This window comes from Neoarius graeffei, chromosome 5 (assembly GCF_027579695.1).
Source record: "Neoarius graeffei isolate fNeoGra1 chromosome 5, fNeoGra1.pri, whole genome shotgun sequence".
NCBI classification, from domain to species: Eukaryota; Metazoa; Chordata; class Actinopteri; order Siluriformes; family Ariidae; genus Neoarius; species Neoarius graeffei.
In genome coordinates, this window is record NC_083573.1 from 40,161,001 (window position 1) to 40,178,463 (window position 17,463).

The window sequence follows — 17,463 nt, forward strand, 5'->3', positions numbered from 1 at the left end:
AGTGTGAAAGTCAAGTCAATTTTATTTGTATAGCGCTTTTAACAACAAACATCAGTGTTGTAGTCGAGTCACTAAACCTCGAGTCCCCAGTGTTCAAGTCCGAGTCATTAAAGAAAATTTCGAGTCGAGTCCGAGAACAAGACTCCAACCGCACCATTTGACGGTGGCTGTTGCTGCCTTTATGTGAAAGCGTCTCTGCTACTGTGTCGGACTAACGTTACTGCTCGACTGCCCCATTTTAGTTAATAGACTACAGGTAAAAAGCTTCTTCATCGCTCACTAAGCCCCGCCCACTATCAACAGGGCAAATAACATGACAGTGGGTTAACACTGGCTAGTTCATCAGTCAGCGTGTCACTTCCTTCTCTGGGTGGAGTCTTACCAAATGACGATTGAAGTTCGAGGTTGTCCCCGTCGTCTCCTCGATAGTTCTTCTGCATATGGAACACACAGCAGTGTATTTTTTATTTTTTTAATTTTCTCCCCACTGCATGAGAAGTCTGTATAAGCAAAGCGAATGATCCTACGGGCTTCTCTCCAGGCATTTTAGCGTCGTTAATGTTAGTTTGTTCCTGAACATGACGTATGAACAGGTGAATGTGTGTTCTCTTGCACGAAATTAGTATAAAAATGAATGTAGATATAAATATCTTTTGCCAAATTACAACCCCGATTCCAAAAAAGTTGGGACAAAGTACAAATTGTAAATAAAAACGGAATGCAATAATTTACAAATCTCAAACTGATATTGTATTCACAATAGAACATAGACAACATATCAAATGTCGAAAGTGAGACATTTTGAAATTTCATGCCAAATATTGGCTCATTTGAAATTTCATGACAGCAACACATCTCAAAAAAGTTGGGACAGGGGCAATAAGAGGCTGGAAAAGTTAAAGGTACAAAAAAGGAACAGCTGGAGGACCAAATTGCAACTCATTAGGTCAATTGGCAATAGGTCATTAACATGACTGGGTATAAAAAGAGCATCTTGGAGTGGCAGCGGCTCTCAGAAGTAAAGATGGGAAGAGGATCACCAATCCCCCTAATTCTGCGCCGACAAATAGTGGAGCAATATCAGAAAGGAGTTCGACAGTGTAAAATTGCAAAGAGTTTGAACATATCATCATCTACAGTGCATAATATCATCAAAAGATTCAGAGAATCTGGAAGAATCTCTGTGCGTAAGGGTCAAGGCCGGAAAACCATACTGGGTGCCCGTGATCTTCGGGCCCTTAGACGGCACTGCATCACATACAGGCATGCTTCTGTATTGGAAATCACAAAATGGGCTCAGGAATATTTCCAGAGAACATTATCTGTGAACACAATTCACCGTGCCATCCGCCATTGCCAGCTAAAACTCTATAGTTCAAAGAAGAAGCCGTATCTAAACATGATCCAGAAGCGCAGACGTCTTCTCTGGGCCAAGGCTCATTTAAAATGGACTGTGGCAAAGTGGAAAACTGTTCTGTGGTCAGACGAATCAAAATTTGAAGTTCTTTATGGAAATCAGGGACGCCGTGTCATTCGGACTAAAGAGGAGAAGGACGACCCAAGTTGTTATCAGCGCTCAGTTCAGAAGCCTGCATCTCTGATGGTATGGGGTTGCATTAGTGCGTGTGGCATGGGCAGCTTACACATCTGGAAAGACACCATCAATGCTGAAAGGTATATCCAGGTTCTAGAGCAACATATGCTCCCATCCAGACGACGTCTCTTTCAGGGAAGACCTTGCATTTTCCAACATGACAAAGCCAAACCACATACTGCATCAATTACAGCATCATGGCTGTGTAGAAGAAGGGTCCGGGTACTGAACTGGCCAGCCTGCAGTCCAGATCTTTCACCCATAGAAAACATTTGGCGCATCATAAAACGGAAGATACAACAAAAAAGACCTAAGACAGTTGAGCAACTAGAATCCTACATTAGACAAGAATGGGTTAACATTCCTATCCCTAAACTTGAGCAACTTGTCTCCTCAGTCCCCAGACGTTTACAGACTGTTGTAAAGAGAAAAGGGGATGTCTCACAGTGGTAAACATGGCCTTGTCCCAACTTTTTTGAGATGTGGTGTTGTTGTCATGAAATTTAAAATCACCTAATTTTTCTCTTTAAATGATACATTTTCTCAGTTTAAACTTTTGATATGTCATCTATGTTCTATTCTGAATAAAATATGGAATTTTGAAACTTCCACATCATTGCATTCCGTTTTTATTTACAATTTGTACTTTGTCCCAACTTTTTTGGAATCGGGGTTGTATTATGGCATGTTACAAAAAATAAAGAAAAAATCGGAGTCCTTGTCTCCAAATGCAGTTAATGTCCGAGTCCAAGTCATCAGTGCTCAAGTCACGAGTCCTTAAAAGTCGGACTCCAGTCCAAGTCCTGGACTCAAGTACTACAAGCTTGACGGACATTGTCGCAAAGCAGCTTTATAGAAAATAAGACTTTGAACATATGAGCTAAATTTATCCCTAATAAATTTATAAGGAAAAACTCCCTCAGACGACACAATGAAGCACCCTTGAGAGGAACCAGACTCAAAAGGGAACCCATCCTCATCTGGGTGATAACAGCTAGCATGATTTATAAATAACTTACTTCTAGAAGTGTGTCCTATGTAGTCAGAGTATAACTGTGTAACCAGGAAAATCATTATAGTTTTAACATGAAGTCTGTTTTGTTGAAGTTATCAACTGTTCATTGATGGAGACTTGAGTGCAGAACTGTTCACGACAGCTGCAGTCCTAAAATTATCATGGCAATTGTAGTCTTTGGCCATCATAGCAAAACTAAGTGTCCAGAGCCATCATCCAAGAATAGCTGTCTGTATCTCTGTGTTAGTCCCCTGATTGACTGGCGACCTGCCCAGGGTGTTCCCCGCCGTGTGCGCCACCTCTCACCCACTGTCTGCTGCAATTGGCTCCAGCTCAACCATGACCCACTATGGATAAGCAGTGTAGACGATGGATGGATGGATGACACTGGCTGCGAAATATTGGTTTTACCATCACATCATAGTAATTAATTGATCATTTTTAAAACCACAGCAGCTGGTGATGAAAATGTCATGTCTTTTGGAGAAGTGTCTTTGCAAGTTCTTATGTTACAAAGGGCAAAAGGAAACAAAAAGATCAAATCCCCTAATTATTATTCTTTCTTAGAAAGATTATAAAAATCTCTTACACTGCCAGTATGTATCACATCGTCACTGAAAGAAAGAGAAGCCCAAAATAGTACTGTGCAAAAATTTAGGACCCTTGGTTTTTTGTTTTGAAAAGAGCAAATTATGTTCGATTTTTTTTTTAATGACTTTTACATTATCGAGTTATACAAAAACACTTTAGATTTCCAAACATGAGTTTTCCAGCACAAAAGTGTGTGTGTGTGTGTGTGTGTGTGTGTGTGTGTGTGTGTAATATATATAAATAAAATAATAGATAAGAGCTGTTAAGTGATTACTGTATTGTGATTGATTAATCTAAATTAATTGCATATCTCAATATCGCTGATCACACATTGAGGACCACTGGACTACATCACAGTTTAAAGAGATCAGGGAGTATTTCTGGCTTTTCTTTGGGAGAGATGCTAATTACAGGCCTTCCATCCATCCATTATCCGTAACCGCTTATCCTGTGCAGGGTCATCACAGGGCTGACACATAGACACAGACAACCATTCACACTCACATTCACACCTACTGTCAATTTAGGCTACATCCACACGACAACGGCAACGAGATTTTTTTTTTTTTTTTTTTTAATTAAAAAAAAAAAAATCCACATGGGCAACGGATCAGTAAAATATCAGGTTCATATGGCAACGCAACGCTTGCTGAAAACGATGCAATACACATGCCACACCTCTACGTGCGCTGTAAGACGGTCCCATCGGAGACACCAGAACAATAGAAGTAGACGCATGTGCATAAACCCCTTCTTCTGTAGCATCAGCCACATAAAGTTTTGATTATTAATCAGTAGCGTAAAATGAAAGACGCGGAAAGAGGAATGAATGGGGGTAGATGGAAGCCGGTACGCCAACATTCTGATATCCTCCAGAATTCTTTAATGGTCCGGAATAAATTGAATGCTACACATTGATGGATTACTTTTTTCTTCTACGCCCTTTTTGAGGAATGTATTGTCGGACTTAAACCACCATCTGAAGAGGTGAGATCGCTCCTTTTTTTTTTTCCCCCTATTTTTGCTGGCGGGATTGTTTTTGTTTTTGGAAAGCAGTGAAAATATTTTGTAAGTGCATTTCATGAACCAAGTTATAGGATTTGTTGACAACTCGCATCGAGTTCGTTACACTTCTACCCGGCGTGAAGCACTGACAGTCATGTGGTTGTGACGTCATCGTAAACAAATCCGTTCTACTCATCCAGACGACTTCGCAACGGCGCCGTTGCCAGATTTTTCCACTCTGGAACCCGTTCTCAAAAGATTTCATTTTGGGGCACCCAAAACGCCGGTGCCGTGTGGATGCCAGGCCGAAACGATAAACAATTTTATCAGATTCACCTGAATCCGTTGCCGTGTGGACAGGGCCTTAGAGTCACCAGTTAACCTAACCTGCATGTCTTTGGACTGTGGGGGAAACCGGAGCACCCGGAGGAAACCCACGCGGACACGGGGAGAACATGCAAACTCCACACAGAAAGGCCCTCGCCGGCCCCGGGGCTCGAACCCAGGACCTTCTTGCTGTGAGGCGACAGCGCTAACCACTACACCACTGTGCCACCCTGTTTTATCATCCTAACTTTAAAAAAAAAAAAAAAAAAATATATATATATATATATATATATATATATACATAAATAAATAAAAATGTGTTGCACAAATCAAAATTGAGACGAGTGTGTATTTGGGGGGGAACAAAACAATACAATTCATGAGGTAAAACATCAAATAATGTGCTGCTGTTGTGTTTTGGATGCAATGCAGGTCAAATATTTATTTACAAATTGTTGTTTTCTGTTTAAATTTCCATAGACTGTGTAAAGTTTTTGTAATGCATACAAACTAGGCCTTTTTATATATGAACGAACGATCATGAGAGAACAGTTCATGTTTTCATGCACACTTGGTATTTGGATGAATTCCTGTCATTCAGCAGAACAGTAAGAAAATTTAACATGGGTCAGTTTACTCATGTCCTATGGACCCTTTTCACGTGACATCACGACAAACGCGGCCGCCATTTTGGCCATGTACTACCAGTAGTTTACCACAGCCAACATTGAGGAACGGCAGCAAAGAAAGTTTTTACTTTCAGCAAGACTTCCATCATGCCACTATATTGTTGTGCACCTGGATGTAGTAACCATCAACAAACAAGGCAAGGTTTATCATTTTATCGGATCCCGACGGAGAAGATGGATAGCGGCCATTAACAGATTGGCAGCCCTCGGCATACCAGCGCTTGTGTAGTGACCACTTTGTTGGAGGTAAGATGAATAAAATTAGCCAGAAAAGGCATTACATTGCTGTTAACATTCTGTGGGGAGCAAGCCAGAGCGCGCTGCTTAATTTGAGGGGGAGCAAGCCGGAGCGCACTCTGGAACCTCGGACGTTGGCGTGTATGTGTATGGTGATGGGTTTTTAACGACATAGGTATACAGATCATGTGGGCCGAAGTCAGGTAAAGACGAGGGCTTCGTGTACTTCCGTACGTCAGTGAACAATCCTGGTGGAAGCAGGTAAACGTCGTTCTCTAAGCCTGCTAACCTCAATTTTTGCAAATACCTCTCCCTCTGCTCGCCCTGTAAATGCCCTACGTCGCTGGATAGTGAAGGTGTTTTCTGCATCTCGCTCCTTTTTCTTTTATGTTTTTCGTTTGTCGCCTTCCTCGCATTCAAACTGATTCAAGCCGAAGTCCACTACATGTCCAAAATGGCGGTCGCGTTTACGAAGGTCACGTGACTGAAAAGGGTCTATACACTCGCGATGTTGCTGTAGCTGGGAGTGTGTGCATATCAAGTCACTTTGCGTACACCCATATTATCCATATTGCAATAACAATGTAAAGGCAGTCAGTACTGTGTGGAAGTAAACGCAACCATGTGAACAGTGGGGCTGCACTAGGGTGCATCAGTTGCCCCCTAAAAATGAAAAGTTCCTCCGATCATGATGCATTTTTGTTTTTTATGTTCCTTTTGGTAAGAAAACACACTGGGTGAAATATTTTGACAAAATTCAAAAGTTTAATGGTGGCACCAGGAGCTCAAAGTTATGGAAAAAGCTGCTATTTTATGACTTTTATGACAAAATTTCGATCACTTTTCATGAAACATTATAGCACCTTATAGAGTATACCAAATATCTTAGATACACATTTTTAGTACATATTCTAAATATATTATCAAGCACAGTTTGAGTTTTAGCTGTTCATTGAATCATTGTTCAACTACTTTTAAACAATACAAATGTATTATGAATCACATTAATGCTTCTCAATCCCTTGCAAAGGTTCTTAACATGATCTCTGGCTCACAAGAAATCAATAAATGGAGTCCAACATTGTGATTCAAACCTTACGCGAAAACATAAAATAAGCAGTTTTTGGCAAAAAATGAACCTCATGGTGCCACCATTAGACTTTTGAATCTGGTCAAAAAATTTTACAGGATGTCTTTATTGGTGAAAAGGAACACCCGAACAAAAATGCATCAGATTTTATGAAAGTGAGGGCAACTGATGCCACCCTAGACTGCACCAAATTAAATTTTTTTTATTTATTATTATTATAATCAAAATTTGTTGACCAAAAAAAAAAAAAGTAGTGAAGAAATTCAAAATGAATTTGGAGACGTCAAAATGAAACCAGCTCCATTTCACTGGCTTAAAGGATTGTAACATTGCGAAAATGTCAAGCCACTTCCATGAAGTATTGGAATTCTCAATGAACTGCGATCATAGACGTTTGGTAAACGATGCTAATCATGGCCTAGTGTACAGTACAGGAACAGACTAACAGCCATTTATGATTTTAAATTTTGTTTTAAAAATATTCCCTTTCTACAGCCTTGCCCCACAGTGTGTGGTGAACCCACACCGTTCTGTGCTGGGTACAGGGAACTATGACGTGAACGTGATTATGGCAGCTCTCCAGAGTCGTGAACTGGCTGCAGTGTGGTGGGACAAACGTAGGTCAGTTTGTTCATCAAAAACACACACACAAAAAAAACCTTTTTACACATACATCCATTGTTTATCTTGTAACTGTAAATGTTGCCATTTTGTCACATCGCTCTGTCCATTTCTTCTCTCGTCTCAGGTCAGTGCAGAGTTTGTGTCTGGAGAAAGTGCAAGGTTTTATTTTGAACGTCCCGTCGCGGGTATCGCTGGGAATCGTGTCCCTCCCACTGAAACGCAGGCACTGGCTAGCAGTTCGGCAGGTCAATGGGCAGTACTACAACCTGGACTCGAAGCTCAAGAGTCCTGTTTGGATCGGAGGAGAAACAGAACTCAGGTGAATTTTGAGCACCTAAAACTAACAGAAATGGTGAAACACAAAAATGCAGGATCTTTTCAAATAAGCACCTAAGGCCATCCTTAAAAAAAAAAAAAAATCCGTTTCCTGTTCACCGGGTGAGCAAAAAAATTTTCAGTCGGGAGGGAGGGATTTTTTTTTTTTTTTTTACGGATGGATAAGAAATCGCAATGCTGTGTTTGCTTTTTCTTTCAGTACTTTTTTATTACAAAAGCAGACACATTTAATAAAATGACAGTTTAATCAACTGAAACTTGTACAAAAACTTTAAGTTAGCATTTTAAATGCTGACTGCAACATTCGCAAAACTTTTACAAAAGGTACTTAAAATGTCCGACACACGGACTTTTTGTAGTTCTAAATCGAGCGTTAGGCCTAGTTCGGATGAAATTACACTATTAAAATGATCACTGAATGATTTGTTTTTCTGAATCTTTACTATTTTGTTGTTCGCTAGAATACCATTTTGCGATTTCACACTTAAGCAAATGTTTGAAAACTCCGGATCTCCTTCCTTCATGGTGGCTGCCATTTTTGTGTGCCGCACGGCGCATGCGCAGAGCTGATTCGGTTCAGAGTGCGCGCGCACTCGGCGGAGGCGGTAGTGTGTCGGGGCCGTCGGAGGGAACAGAAGCAGAGATGACGCTTATTTTGTCTCCGGTAAACCAGTCTTCTCTCGTTCAATTACGTGCTGGCATCAAAAGACACCGTTGGTTGTAAATGAACCCAAACTGAGTGGTTGGAGTGTGTTTTCATACACAAATGTTCGCTGAGTGTTTAATTGTGTAGTCCCACTGCAGACCGTTGTCGTTGTTAATTCATAGCATGCTCAGCTGCGTGAATGTGTCATGCACCGAAAATAAGAGATTTAAAAGCCAGGAACGCCGCGATGCAATACGCAAGAAAAGAAAGAAGATTTACTGCCATTTTACTTTGTATTTGAGTAAAGTGAATAAATAAATGGTCTGTGGAAAATACATTTAATCCTGGGAACTGCGTGCACAGGAGTTTATTTTGTGTTTCCTCCCCCCCGGCTGGCTACTTATTTGTCATGGCTGGCTAGTATGAGCCTTAGTGGAAAGCTCTGGGAATGCGGAAATATCAAGTTCGATTTTAGATTTACGAACCTGAAAAAAATGTCGAAAAATCGGCGTTAAAAAAAAAATTTCAACCGCACAAAACGGCACTCACCCGGCCGGTGGACCGGAAACAGAACATTTTTTAATAATGGCCTAAGCTTGTGAAGTAGAATAACTACAAGTTGCCTTGATGTAATTATTCTTTCTGGAACCTGGACTGACTGTGTTGTTTTTCAAAAAAAAATCTGATCTCGTTTCACAATCTAATAACTTTGCCAATTCTCGTTCAATTGACCTCAAATTTTAACAGCATGTGTGGAAACGGGTCAAAATTTTATGTTGAATATTTTTTGTTTTTCTCTTTTTAGGAATAGAAATACCATTCACTGGAAAAGAAAAGGCGTTTTGTGTGTTAGAGTGGCGGCACGGTGGTGTAGTGGTTAGCACTGTCGCCTCACAGCAAGAAGGTCCGGGTTCGAGCCCCGTGGCCGGCGAGGGCCTTTCTGTGTAGAGTTTGCATGTTCTCCCCGTGTCCACGTGGGTTTCCTCCGGGTGCTCCGGTTTCCCCCACAGTCCAAAGACATGCAGGTTAGGTTAACTGGTGACTCTAACGCTACGTTCACACTGCAAGGCTTAATGCTCAATTCCGATTTTTTTGTGAAATCCGATTTTTTTGTGAGGTCGTTCACATTAACAAATATATGCGACTTGTATGTGATCCTCAGTATGAACGAAAAGCGACCTAAAAGTGTTCCGCATGCGCATTGCAGGATACGACGACGTCACACGCAGTGAGCATGGCCAGTGTTTACGGAAGTAAAACCGCCCGGTTGCGGTATGACCCATCCAATCTAGCTTGAATAGCTGTATCCCCCCAAATGGAAATCAGCTCCCTAACCTCTGCGTCCTTCCATTGAGAAGATTCAGAACCTTCACAGCCCGAAGCGTCCCTCGCATTGATGTCATGCGCAGGGGCGCAGATACGTTTTTTGAACTGGGAGGGACAAAAAACTGGGAGGGACAAAGCTGCCAGCAAACCAACCCCAACCCCGATATGCCTGTCAAACTTGTTGTTAGTAACCATAGCAACCAAGCTCGAGCTCGCAACCTGTGCAGTCTGCGCAGCTCAACCAACCGAATATCAGTCTTTGTTTTGTTTTATGTGAGTTGTTGCAACTATATGTATACACTGCCGTGCACCTCAATAAACCGAATGGTAATTAGTCTTTTGATTTTTCCGTGAGGTTTGCCTTATGCAAAGAAAGACAGCATAGACGTTTTTTCCTCCCTATAAGTGGGGGGGACCGAACGAGGTGAATTTAAATCTGGGTGGGACGAGTCCCACCCTCTATCTGCGCCCGTGGTCATGCGCCATGTTGTTGTAACTTTTTTTGAGAGACCCGCCGCCTACTTCAGCGCAGAATAGTGACGTTTGTGGCTTGTTGATGACGTGTAAGTCGGATGAATGCGACCTGGCGGTTCAGACTGAAGTCGCATATGAAAAGAGCGGATAGGAATCGGAATTAGGACCACATATCCAAACGGCCTGGGTCGGATTTGAAAAAATCGGATCTGTGTCGTTCATATTGTCAATAAAAGATCGGATACAGGTCACATATGGGCGAAAAGATCGGATTTGAGTCACTTCAGCCTGCAGTGTGAACGTAGCCTAAATTGACCGTAGGTGTGAATGTGAGTGTGAATGGTTGTCTGTGTCTATGTGTCAGCCCTGTGATGACCTGGCGACTTGTCCAGGGTGTACCCCGCCTTTCGCCCGTGGTCAGCTGGGATAGGCTCCAGCTTGCCTGCGACCCTGTAGGACAGGATGGATGTGTTAGAGTGCCGTGTCTCAGACAGCGTGAATATTGAAAATTTGTGAAATCGTTCATGGAATCCACATACCTTTTTTGAATTTCTCATTCAGATTTTGAGGAATTAATCTTGTATTGCTCAGCATTAAGCCTGTTCAGTTTCATTTTCCTAGACTATGTAGTTTCTGGGATATTTACATCTCAAATAATATCAAATTTTTTTAAACACACTGTTATCTACTGATAAGCCATCATTTACACACAACCTAATTTTAAGTCGTCTAGAATTTGAAAATCAAGGAATGTGTGGTGGTGTTATGTACAGTGGCAGTCAAAAGTTTGGACACACCTTCTAATTCAATGTTTTTTCTTTATTTTAATTTTTAAGTAAGTCACTTCATGTCTTAAAGTAATGATGGATGTCGTTTCTCTTTACTCAGTCGAGCTCTTCTTGACATAATATGGATTACTACAGTTGTGGAATAGGGCTATTTACTGTATTTTTATTTATTTACTGTTCTCAAATGCATTAAGAATGCAAGGAATTGCATTAATTAACTTTTGACGAGGCACCTGTTAATTGAAAAGCATTCCAGGTGACGACCTCATGAAGCTGGTTAAGGTAATGCCAATTAGAGGTCTGCGCGGGTCGGATTTTTCAGTCCCGCCTGCGCCCGCATTGTGCAGTCCCACTCGCGCCCGCAAAGAATTATGATTTTTAGTCCCGCCCGCGCCTGCCATATTTTGTCCTGCTCCCGCCCGCAAATTCCGCATGATGCAGACGTTTGTGTTATTTCTCAGGAAAGTTCTTGTCTTGACACAGCGTGATGGTGCCCCGCCCCCTACTTTGAGTGGATTTGAGCATAAATATCTACAGTTCACGTTTGTTATTATTTACCTCGTTTCTGAATTCAGCATGTAGTGTCTCTAATAATAATAATAATAATAATAATAATAATACTTAGTGCTGTCAAGCGATTAAAATATTTAATCGCGAATCACACATTTTTATCACATGAGAAACCATTGTAATTCTCTGATCAGCATAAAGTGAATGGGCTTGCTTTGTACCAATGGTGTTTTTTGTTTTTTTTAATTGCAAAGCAGAGCTAGTAAGAGAAATGAATTGATTTACTGCTTGAGTTAGTCTACAACTCTAATCAGAGAGACAGGTTACACAGTGACGGTAGGCTTGACTCCATGCTATCCCAGAAATCCTTCCTGTAATATGCAAATTTGGCCGCCTCTGATTGGACAGCCAAATTTGCATATTACAGGAAGGATTTCTGGGATAGCATTGAGTCAAGCCTACCGTCACTGTGTAACCTGTCTCTCTGATTAAAGTTGTAGACTAACGCAAGCAGTAAATCACTTCACTCATGGTTCTCTTGCTAGTTGGGTGTGAACTGTGAGTCATTAGAGTGATCAAAGGATTTCCCTTTAGGGTGATCAGTGGCAAATTTAAGATGCCATTCCTCACTCAATCTGGCAATCTGACTCTCTCTGCAAATTTAGGCATCTTAAAATGTTTTTATTAATGCTGAATAAAATATCCAGCACCAATTATATGACAGACGTTAAATTAATAATTTATAAATTTTATTTCAAACACATTTTTAGTTAGCGGGACTGCAGCTTATCACTGCTCCTGCCTGCGCCGCATATGTGCACTCCCGCTCCCGCCCGCGCGCGCATATGTGCACTTCCGGTCCCGCCCGCGCCCGCAATGAGCTTTCAAAATTTGTCCCGCGCTGCACTGCTTTGCGGCGGGTCCCGCGGGACTCCCGCGGGAGTGCAGGGCTCTAATGCCAATAGTGTATAAAGTGTCATCAAGGTAAACGCTGGCTACTTTGAAGAATCTAAAATATGAAACATTTTTTGTTTAACTTTTTTTCCCCACATAATTCCTCATATGTTCCAGATATTATTTTCTAGTTTTGATGTCTTCAGTATTGTTCTACAATGTACAAAATAGTCAAAATACAGAAATTCCTATAAATAAGCAGGTATGTCCAGACTTTTGACTGGTACTGTAATTAAGGGTTATTTAAGTTATTCCACAAAACCGAGTCGTACATGAGCGAGTTGTCTATAAGCCATGTACGACAAGATTGAGTGGAATAATTGTTTTATTCTCTCCATATTCACTGGATTTTGAGAAACGGAGCATTTTTATTTTTTGCAAATTTGCTAAATAAAAACTTTATACAAAACATCCGACAAAATAATTTCCACTTAGAATGTAAACAAACCTGCAAAATGACAGGAGCAGTTTGTGAAAAATGCTGTAATAATAATTCTTGAAAAATAAAGATGCATTCTTGCCACCAAATACTTTTATTCCATATTTTGTTGCTTTTTTTTCTGCTTTTTTTTGGGGGGGGGTTCTTCTTTAGGGTTTTTTTGGCAGTTGGCAAACCAACTTAAAGGTGCATTACTGCCACCAACTGGGCTGGAGTGTGGAACAGGAGATATTTTGGGGGGTGGAACAAATAAAAATCTCATCTCATCTCTATCCGCTTTATCCTGTTCTACAGGGTCGCAGGCAAGCTGGAGCCTATCCCAGCTGACTACGGGCGAAAGGCGGGGTACACCCTGGACAAGTCGCCAGGTCATCACAGGGCTGACACATAGACACAGACAACCATTCACACTCACATTCACACCTACGGTCAATTTAGAGTCACCAGTTAACCTAACCTGCATGTCTTTGGACTGTGGGGGAAACCGGAGCACCCGGAGGAAACCCACGCGGACACGGGGAGAACATGCAAACTCCACACAGAAAGGCCCTCGCCAGCCACGGGGCTCGAACCCGGACCTTTTTGCTGTGAGGCGACAGCGCTAACCACTACACCACCGTGCCGCCCCAAATAAAAATCTATATTCTTTTATCTATTTCTGTTTCTTTTAAATACTTAAAATTTTTTGGTGTTTTGTTTTCGAGTAGAGTTTTTATTTCATCCGCTGTTGGTTCAGCAACACACTCCGCCATTTTGTTTTTCTCTACTCATGGTATATGAGCTGATATCCTAGTAGTAGAGTAGCCAGTCAGAGCGTGCGATTGCTCGTGTATAGCGAATGTGGATAGAATAATGGTGAATTGAGAAGTATTCAAAATTTTAATTTCCTAGAAAATTCTAGATCCACTCTGATTGGAAAGAGCAAGAATCTTTAGCACTCTGGTTAATCCCCACACCATGTATTTGTTTTATAGTTAATACTAGCATAGTCCGTGAGTCTTTCATCTGTCAACTGAGCAGATTTACCCTTTACCATTTAATACCCTGTCATTTAATAAAGCATTCATTTCGAGTCCTGGTAGGATCTGAGATGGTTCCACAAAGATTTCGGTTTCCATATTTAATTGCTATCTTGTTTGGTCTATGGCAATAATGGTGATTTAAACCAGGGCTTTGAACCGGTTCAAGGAACGAAAACCGGGAACTTTTTCTATTTCACATGGAACAGAAACGAAACCAGAAACTTTATTATTTTTTATGTTCCGGAACAGAAACGCTTATTAAAAATAATGGTAACCGGTTAATACCGGTTTTTATAAGTTTCCGTAGCCTACAAATAAAAAAGTTATTCTTCTCCTGCGCAAGTTTCTATGACCCGCTGGGGTTCACTTCCTGTGTGATGTTCGCTGACTGAATGGAGAGAGCGGGAGGGTGGACTACTATCACGTCTCCACATCTTAAATAAGAGGTAAATATTGCAGTCTATCGTTATTCAAAAACGTCAATTTCAAATACGATATCAATATATTTGTCCATGTTAATGAGAGGCTCGCAAACATTAAATGACATTAACCTCTGTTAGCCTGTCAATGCATAGGGCCTGACTAGCCTTTGGTAACACACTAAACGAATTATCTTTCATTTTTGGCACTTTTTCTGTTTGTGTAGATGGGAAGACATACTGAGAATCCAAATCGCCAACATTTTAAAAATTGTTTTGAATTATTTCTTGTCTTATTTAATGAAGGTTGTAATAGAATTAGCCTACATTTGGCTTAAGCTGGATGAGACAGAGACATAATTTTATAGCCATTTGTTAAACAGCTGACAGGGAACGTAATTAACCGTTCCGGGAACGAAATTTTTTTTGTTCTAACCGGTTCGGGAACGTCTATTTAATGGTGGAACCCAAAACCGGAAACGTTAAAATTCCGTTTCTGTTCGGAACGAACCAATAGGAAAAAAATTCTGGTTCAAAGCCCTGATTTAAACTGTAATAAACAAATTATTAAAAAAACAACAACCCTCTGCTCAGATATGTGTATACACACAATCCATATCTCGGTTTTTATTATTTTCTCACAGACGCTTCCATGTTCATGTCTCCAGGTCATTTCTCAGTGAGCAGTTGTCTCAGGATGTTGCCGAGATGCTTCTTGTAGTCCAAAAAGAAGTGGAGGAGGATGGAACTTGGCTTATTTCGGATGGCTGCGAGAACTGAAATCTCAGGGCAGGAAGTTCACTCAGACTGTTCATGCACAATGCAGAAAAGTGTTTTGTTTTTTTTGTTTTTTAAAACAGGACGATCCTGTGCAGAGCATCACTACCAAAGAGGAAGGAAGCACTCCTAGATGGTCACTTGGACACAGAGGAGTTGAATTAAACGGTTAATTTAAGGGACATGATCACTGCTGAAAAGGAGAAAAAGATGGGGATTTTTTTTTTCTCCCCCAACCAAGAATTGAGGCAGGATAGCTGTATATTGCGCAGACTGCTCCAGCCGCATCACCTGCCTCTGTTCTTTCTCCCTCTCATTTCAGTTCTCTCAGGATATGCGCTTGAGATTTAAAAATCCCATTTGAGTCTTCTTTGTTCTGCATCTATGCACTGCACTGCTGAGGTTGATGAAGGCGTGTATCTACAGTAACTATGCACAGAAATGCTAAAACACGGTCTTTGTAAATATAATTAAAGTTGTGAGATGTTTCTGTTCACCCAGCTCTGCATATTTTGGGGAACTTTTTCTCTTGACTCTTCCTTTTATTTGCTTATGTTACTTTTCTCGGTTTGTTCATGTCTCCGAGAATACAAGTGGAATGAAATATTCACTCAAAGTGACTGTTATTTAAAAAAATAAAGTGATGTTTCCTCACTCTGTGAATGCTGTATTATGCACAGTGCTTGCGTTAGTGTTTTATGATATGTACGAACAGTCCAGGCAACATTTTAAATTGCTGTCGTCTTCTAGCATTTTAGAACTGAAACGGATCAATTGATCTGTAAAGAAACAGGACAATTCGCTGCTTTGTTGTTTCTTGGCCACTTGTTTGTCGTCATTCACAGGAGAGCGAACAGAAGGTGTGTACACTACCGTTCAAAAGTTTGGGGTCACCCAGACAATTTTGTGTTTTCCATGAAAAGTCACACTTTTATTTCCCACCATAAGTTGTAAAATGAATAGAAAATATAGTCAAGACATTTTTCTGGCCATTTTGAGCATTTAATCGACCCCACAAATGTGATGCTCCAGAAACTCAATCTGCTCAAAGGAAGGTCAGTTTTATAGCTTCTCTAAAGAGCTAAACTGTTTTCAGCTGTGCTAACATGATTGTACAAGGGTTTTCTAATCATCCATTAGCCTTCTGAGGCAATGAGCAAACACATTGTACCATTAGAACACTGGAGTGAGAGTTGCTGGAAATGGGCCTCTATACACCTATGGAGATATTGCACCAAAAACCAGACATTTGCAGCTAGAATAGTCATTTACCACATTAGCAATGTATAGAGTGGATTTCTGATTAGTTTAAAGTGATCTTCATTGAAAAGAACAGTGCTTTTCTTTCAAAAATAAGGACATCTCAGAGTGACCCCAAACTTTTGAACGGTAGTGTACATTGAAGCGACATTTACATCTGCAGTCAGTTGCGTTTTCTCTCAATGTGTGTAAATGAGTTTTTATATACAGGTCCATAAATCAGGGCTGTGAAAAATCCGCGGAATTCTGCAAATTTGGCCGCGAAAAATATAATTTTAGTAAATCATCTAATTTTGCAATAACAAATTGGGGGGTAGGGCAGCGCTCGAAACTAACGGTGTCCTGACGTCCCGGGGACCATAAAAAATGTCATCGGGACACAAAATTATCATATCTGGGACAATCCCGGGACAATGGGAAAAAAAATAGATCTAGAAAAAAAGTTCTACATTAATATTATTTACAAAGCCGTAACACATACGTAGACATTCACCTAATTTGTCAATTTTAATTTTAAAACGTTAACAGCGAAAAATACATAGTAGCTACACTTTCGATGCACCTGCATCCGTAGGCTACAGAGCAGCGCATTCTGTTCTAGAATCTTCGGCCGGAGTCCGCATTATATGGACTTGGAATGGAATTGCTAGCGCACACGCTGCGCCGACTCTTGCCAGAACAAAAATGCTGAAGTGGTTGAAGCGGACCGACCGCGGGGAAGAAACTGAAAGCCCAGACATAACGTCTCCGGGACCTTCAGGATCCAAAGTGTCATCGCCTGGTCTGCAGGCAACGCGAGCAACTGAATGAACTTAATGAACACTGTTAGACACGTTATAAAATACAACAGGAATGATGTGGATGATATTGACGGAAGATACCGTTCAACAGAATAAGTGAGTTTTCTTGGTGTCTTTCTAGTTCAGAAAGTTTAGTCAGTCAGCAGCACAACTAGGCTCGGACCTGCCACTATGCTGATGTTGCTAACATTTGCACCCGGCAGCGAAAGTTCATAAAAATGGATAACGGTAATGGATAACGGAAAGTTCATAAAAATGGATAACGGTAATGGTGAAAATTATAAGTTGGCCTTATAAGTGCCAACAGATATTCAAGGTATAAGTAGATGAAATGAACATAAAAGGGGTCTTATTTTCAACTAAAGTGTACTGCAGATGTAGGGAGTTGAAACATTTTCTGAATGAGCTAGTTGGCCCCTTTAAATAAACGGGTATCTATTCATACAGTGAGATCGCCAAAGTTTAATACACTGAAAATGCAATAACTGTAATTTTGAAGTAGATGATGTATTGGACATGTGTCGCTTGTGTCTTGTGACT

At 40.8% G+C, this 17,463-nt stretch overlaps 1 protein-coding gene across 4 annotated transcripts in view; it reads left to right on the forward strand.

Moving 5' to 3' along the window:
- Positions 1-15,526, forward strand: part of josd2 (Josephin domain containing 2) — a 30,440-nt gene extending 14,914 nt beyond the window's left edge. For 2 of the 4 annotated variants that reach the window (XM_060921684.1, XM_060921685.1), the window contains exons 3-5: positions 7,044-7,169; positions 7,297-7,491; positions 14,755-15,526. In XM_060921684.1, coding sequence (XP_060777667.1) covers positions 7,044-7,169; positions 7,297-7,491; positions 14,755-14,866 — 433 coding nt within the window. In that variant the 3' untranslated portion in view covers positions 14,867-15,526. Of the gene's footprint in view, positions 1-7,043; positions 7,170-7,296; positions 7,492-8,959; positions 9,238-14,010; positions 14,114-14,754 lie in introns of those variants that run through there. The other 2 variants (XR_009654720.1, XM_060921686.1) reach the window with 2 other exon arrangements.
- The last annotated feature ends 1,937 nt before the right edge of the window (positions 15,527-17,463 follow it).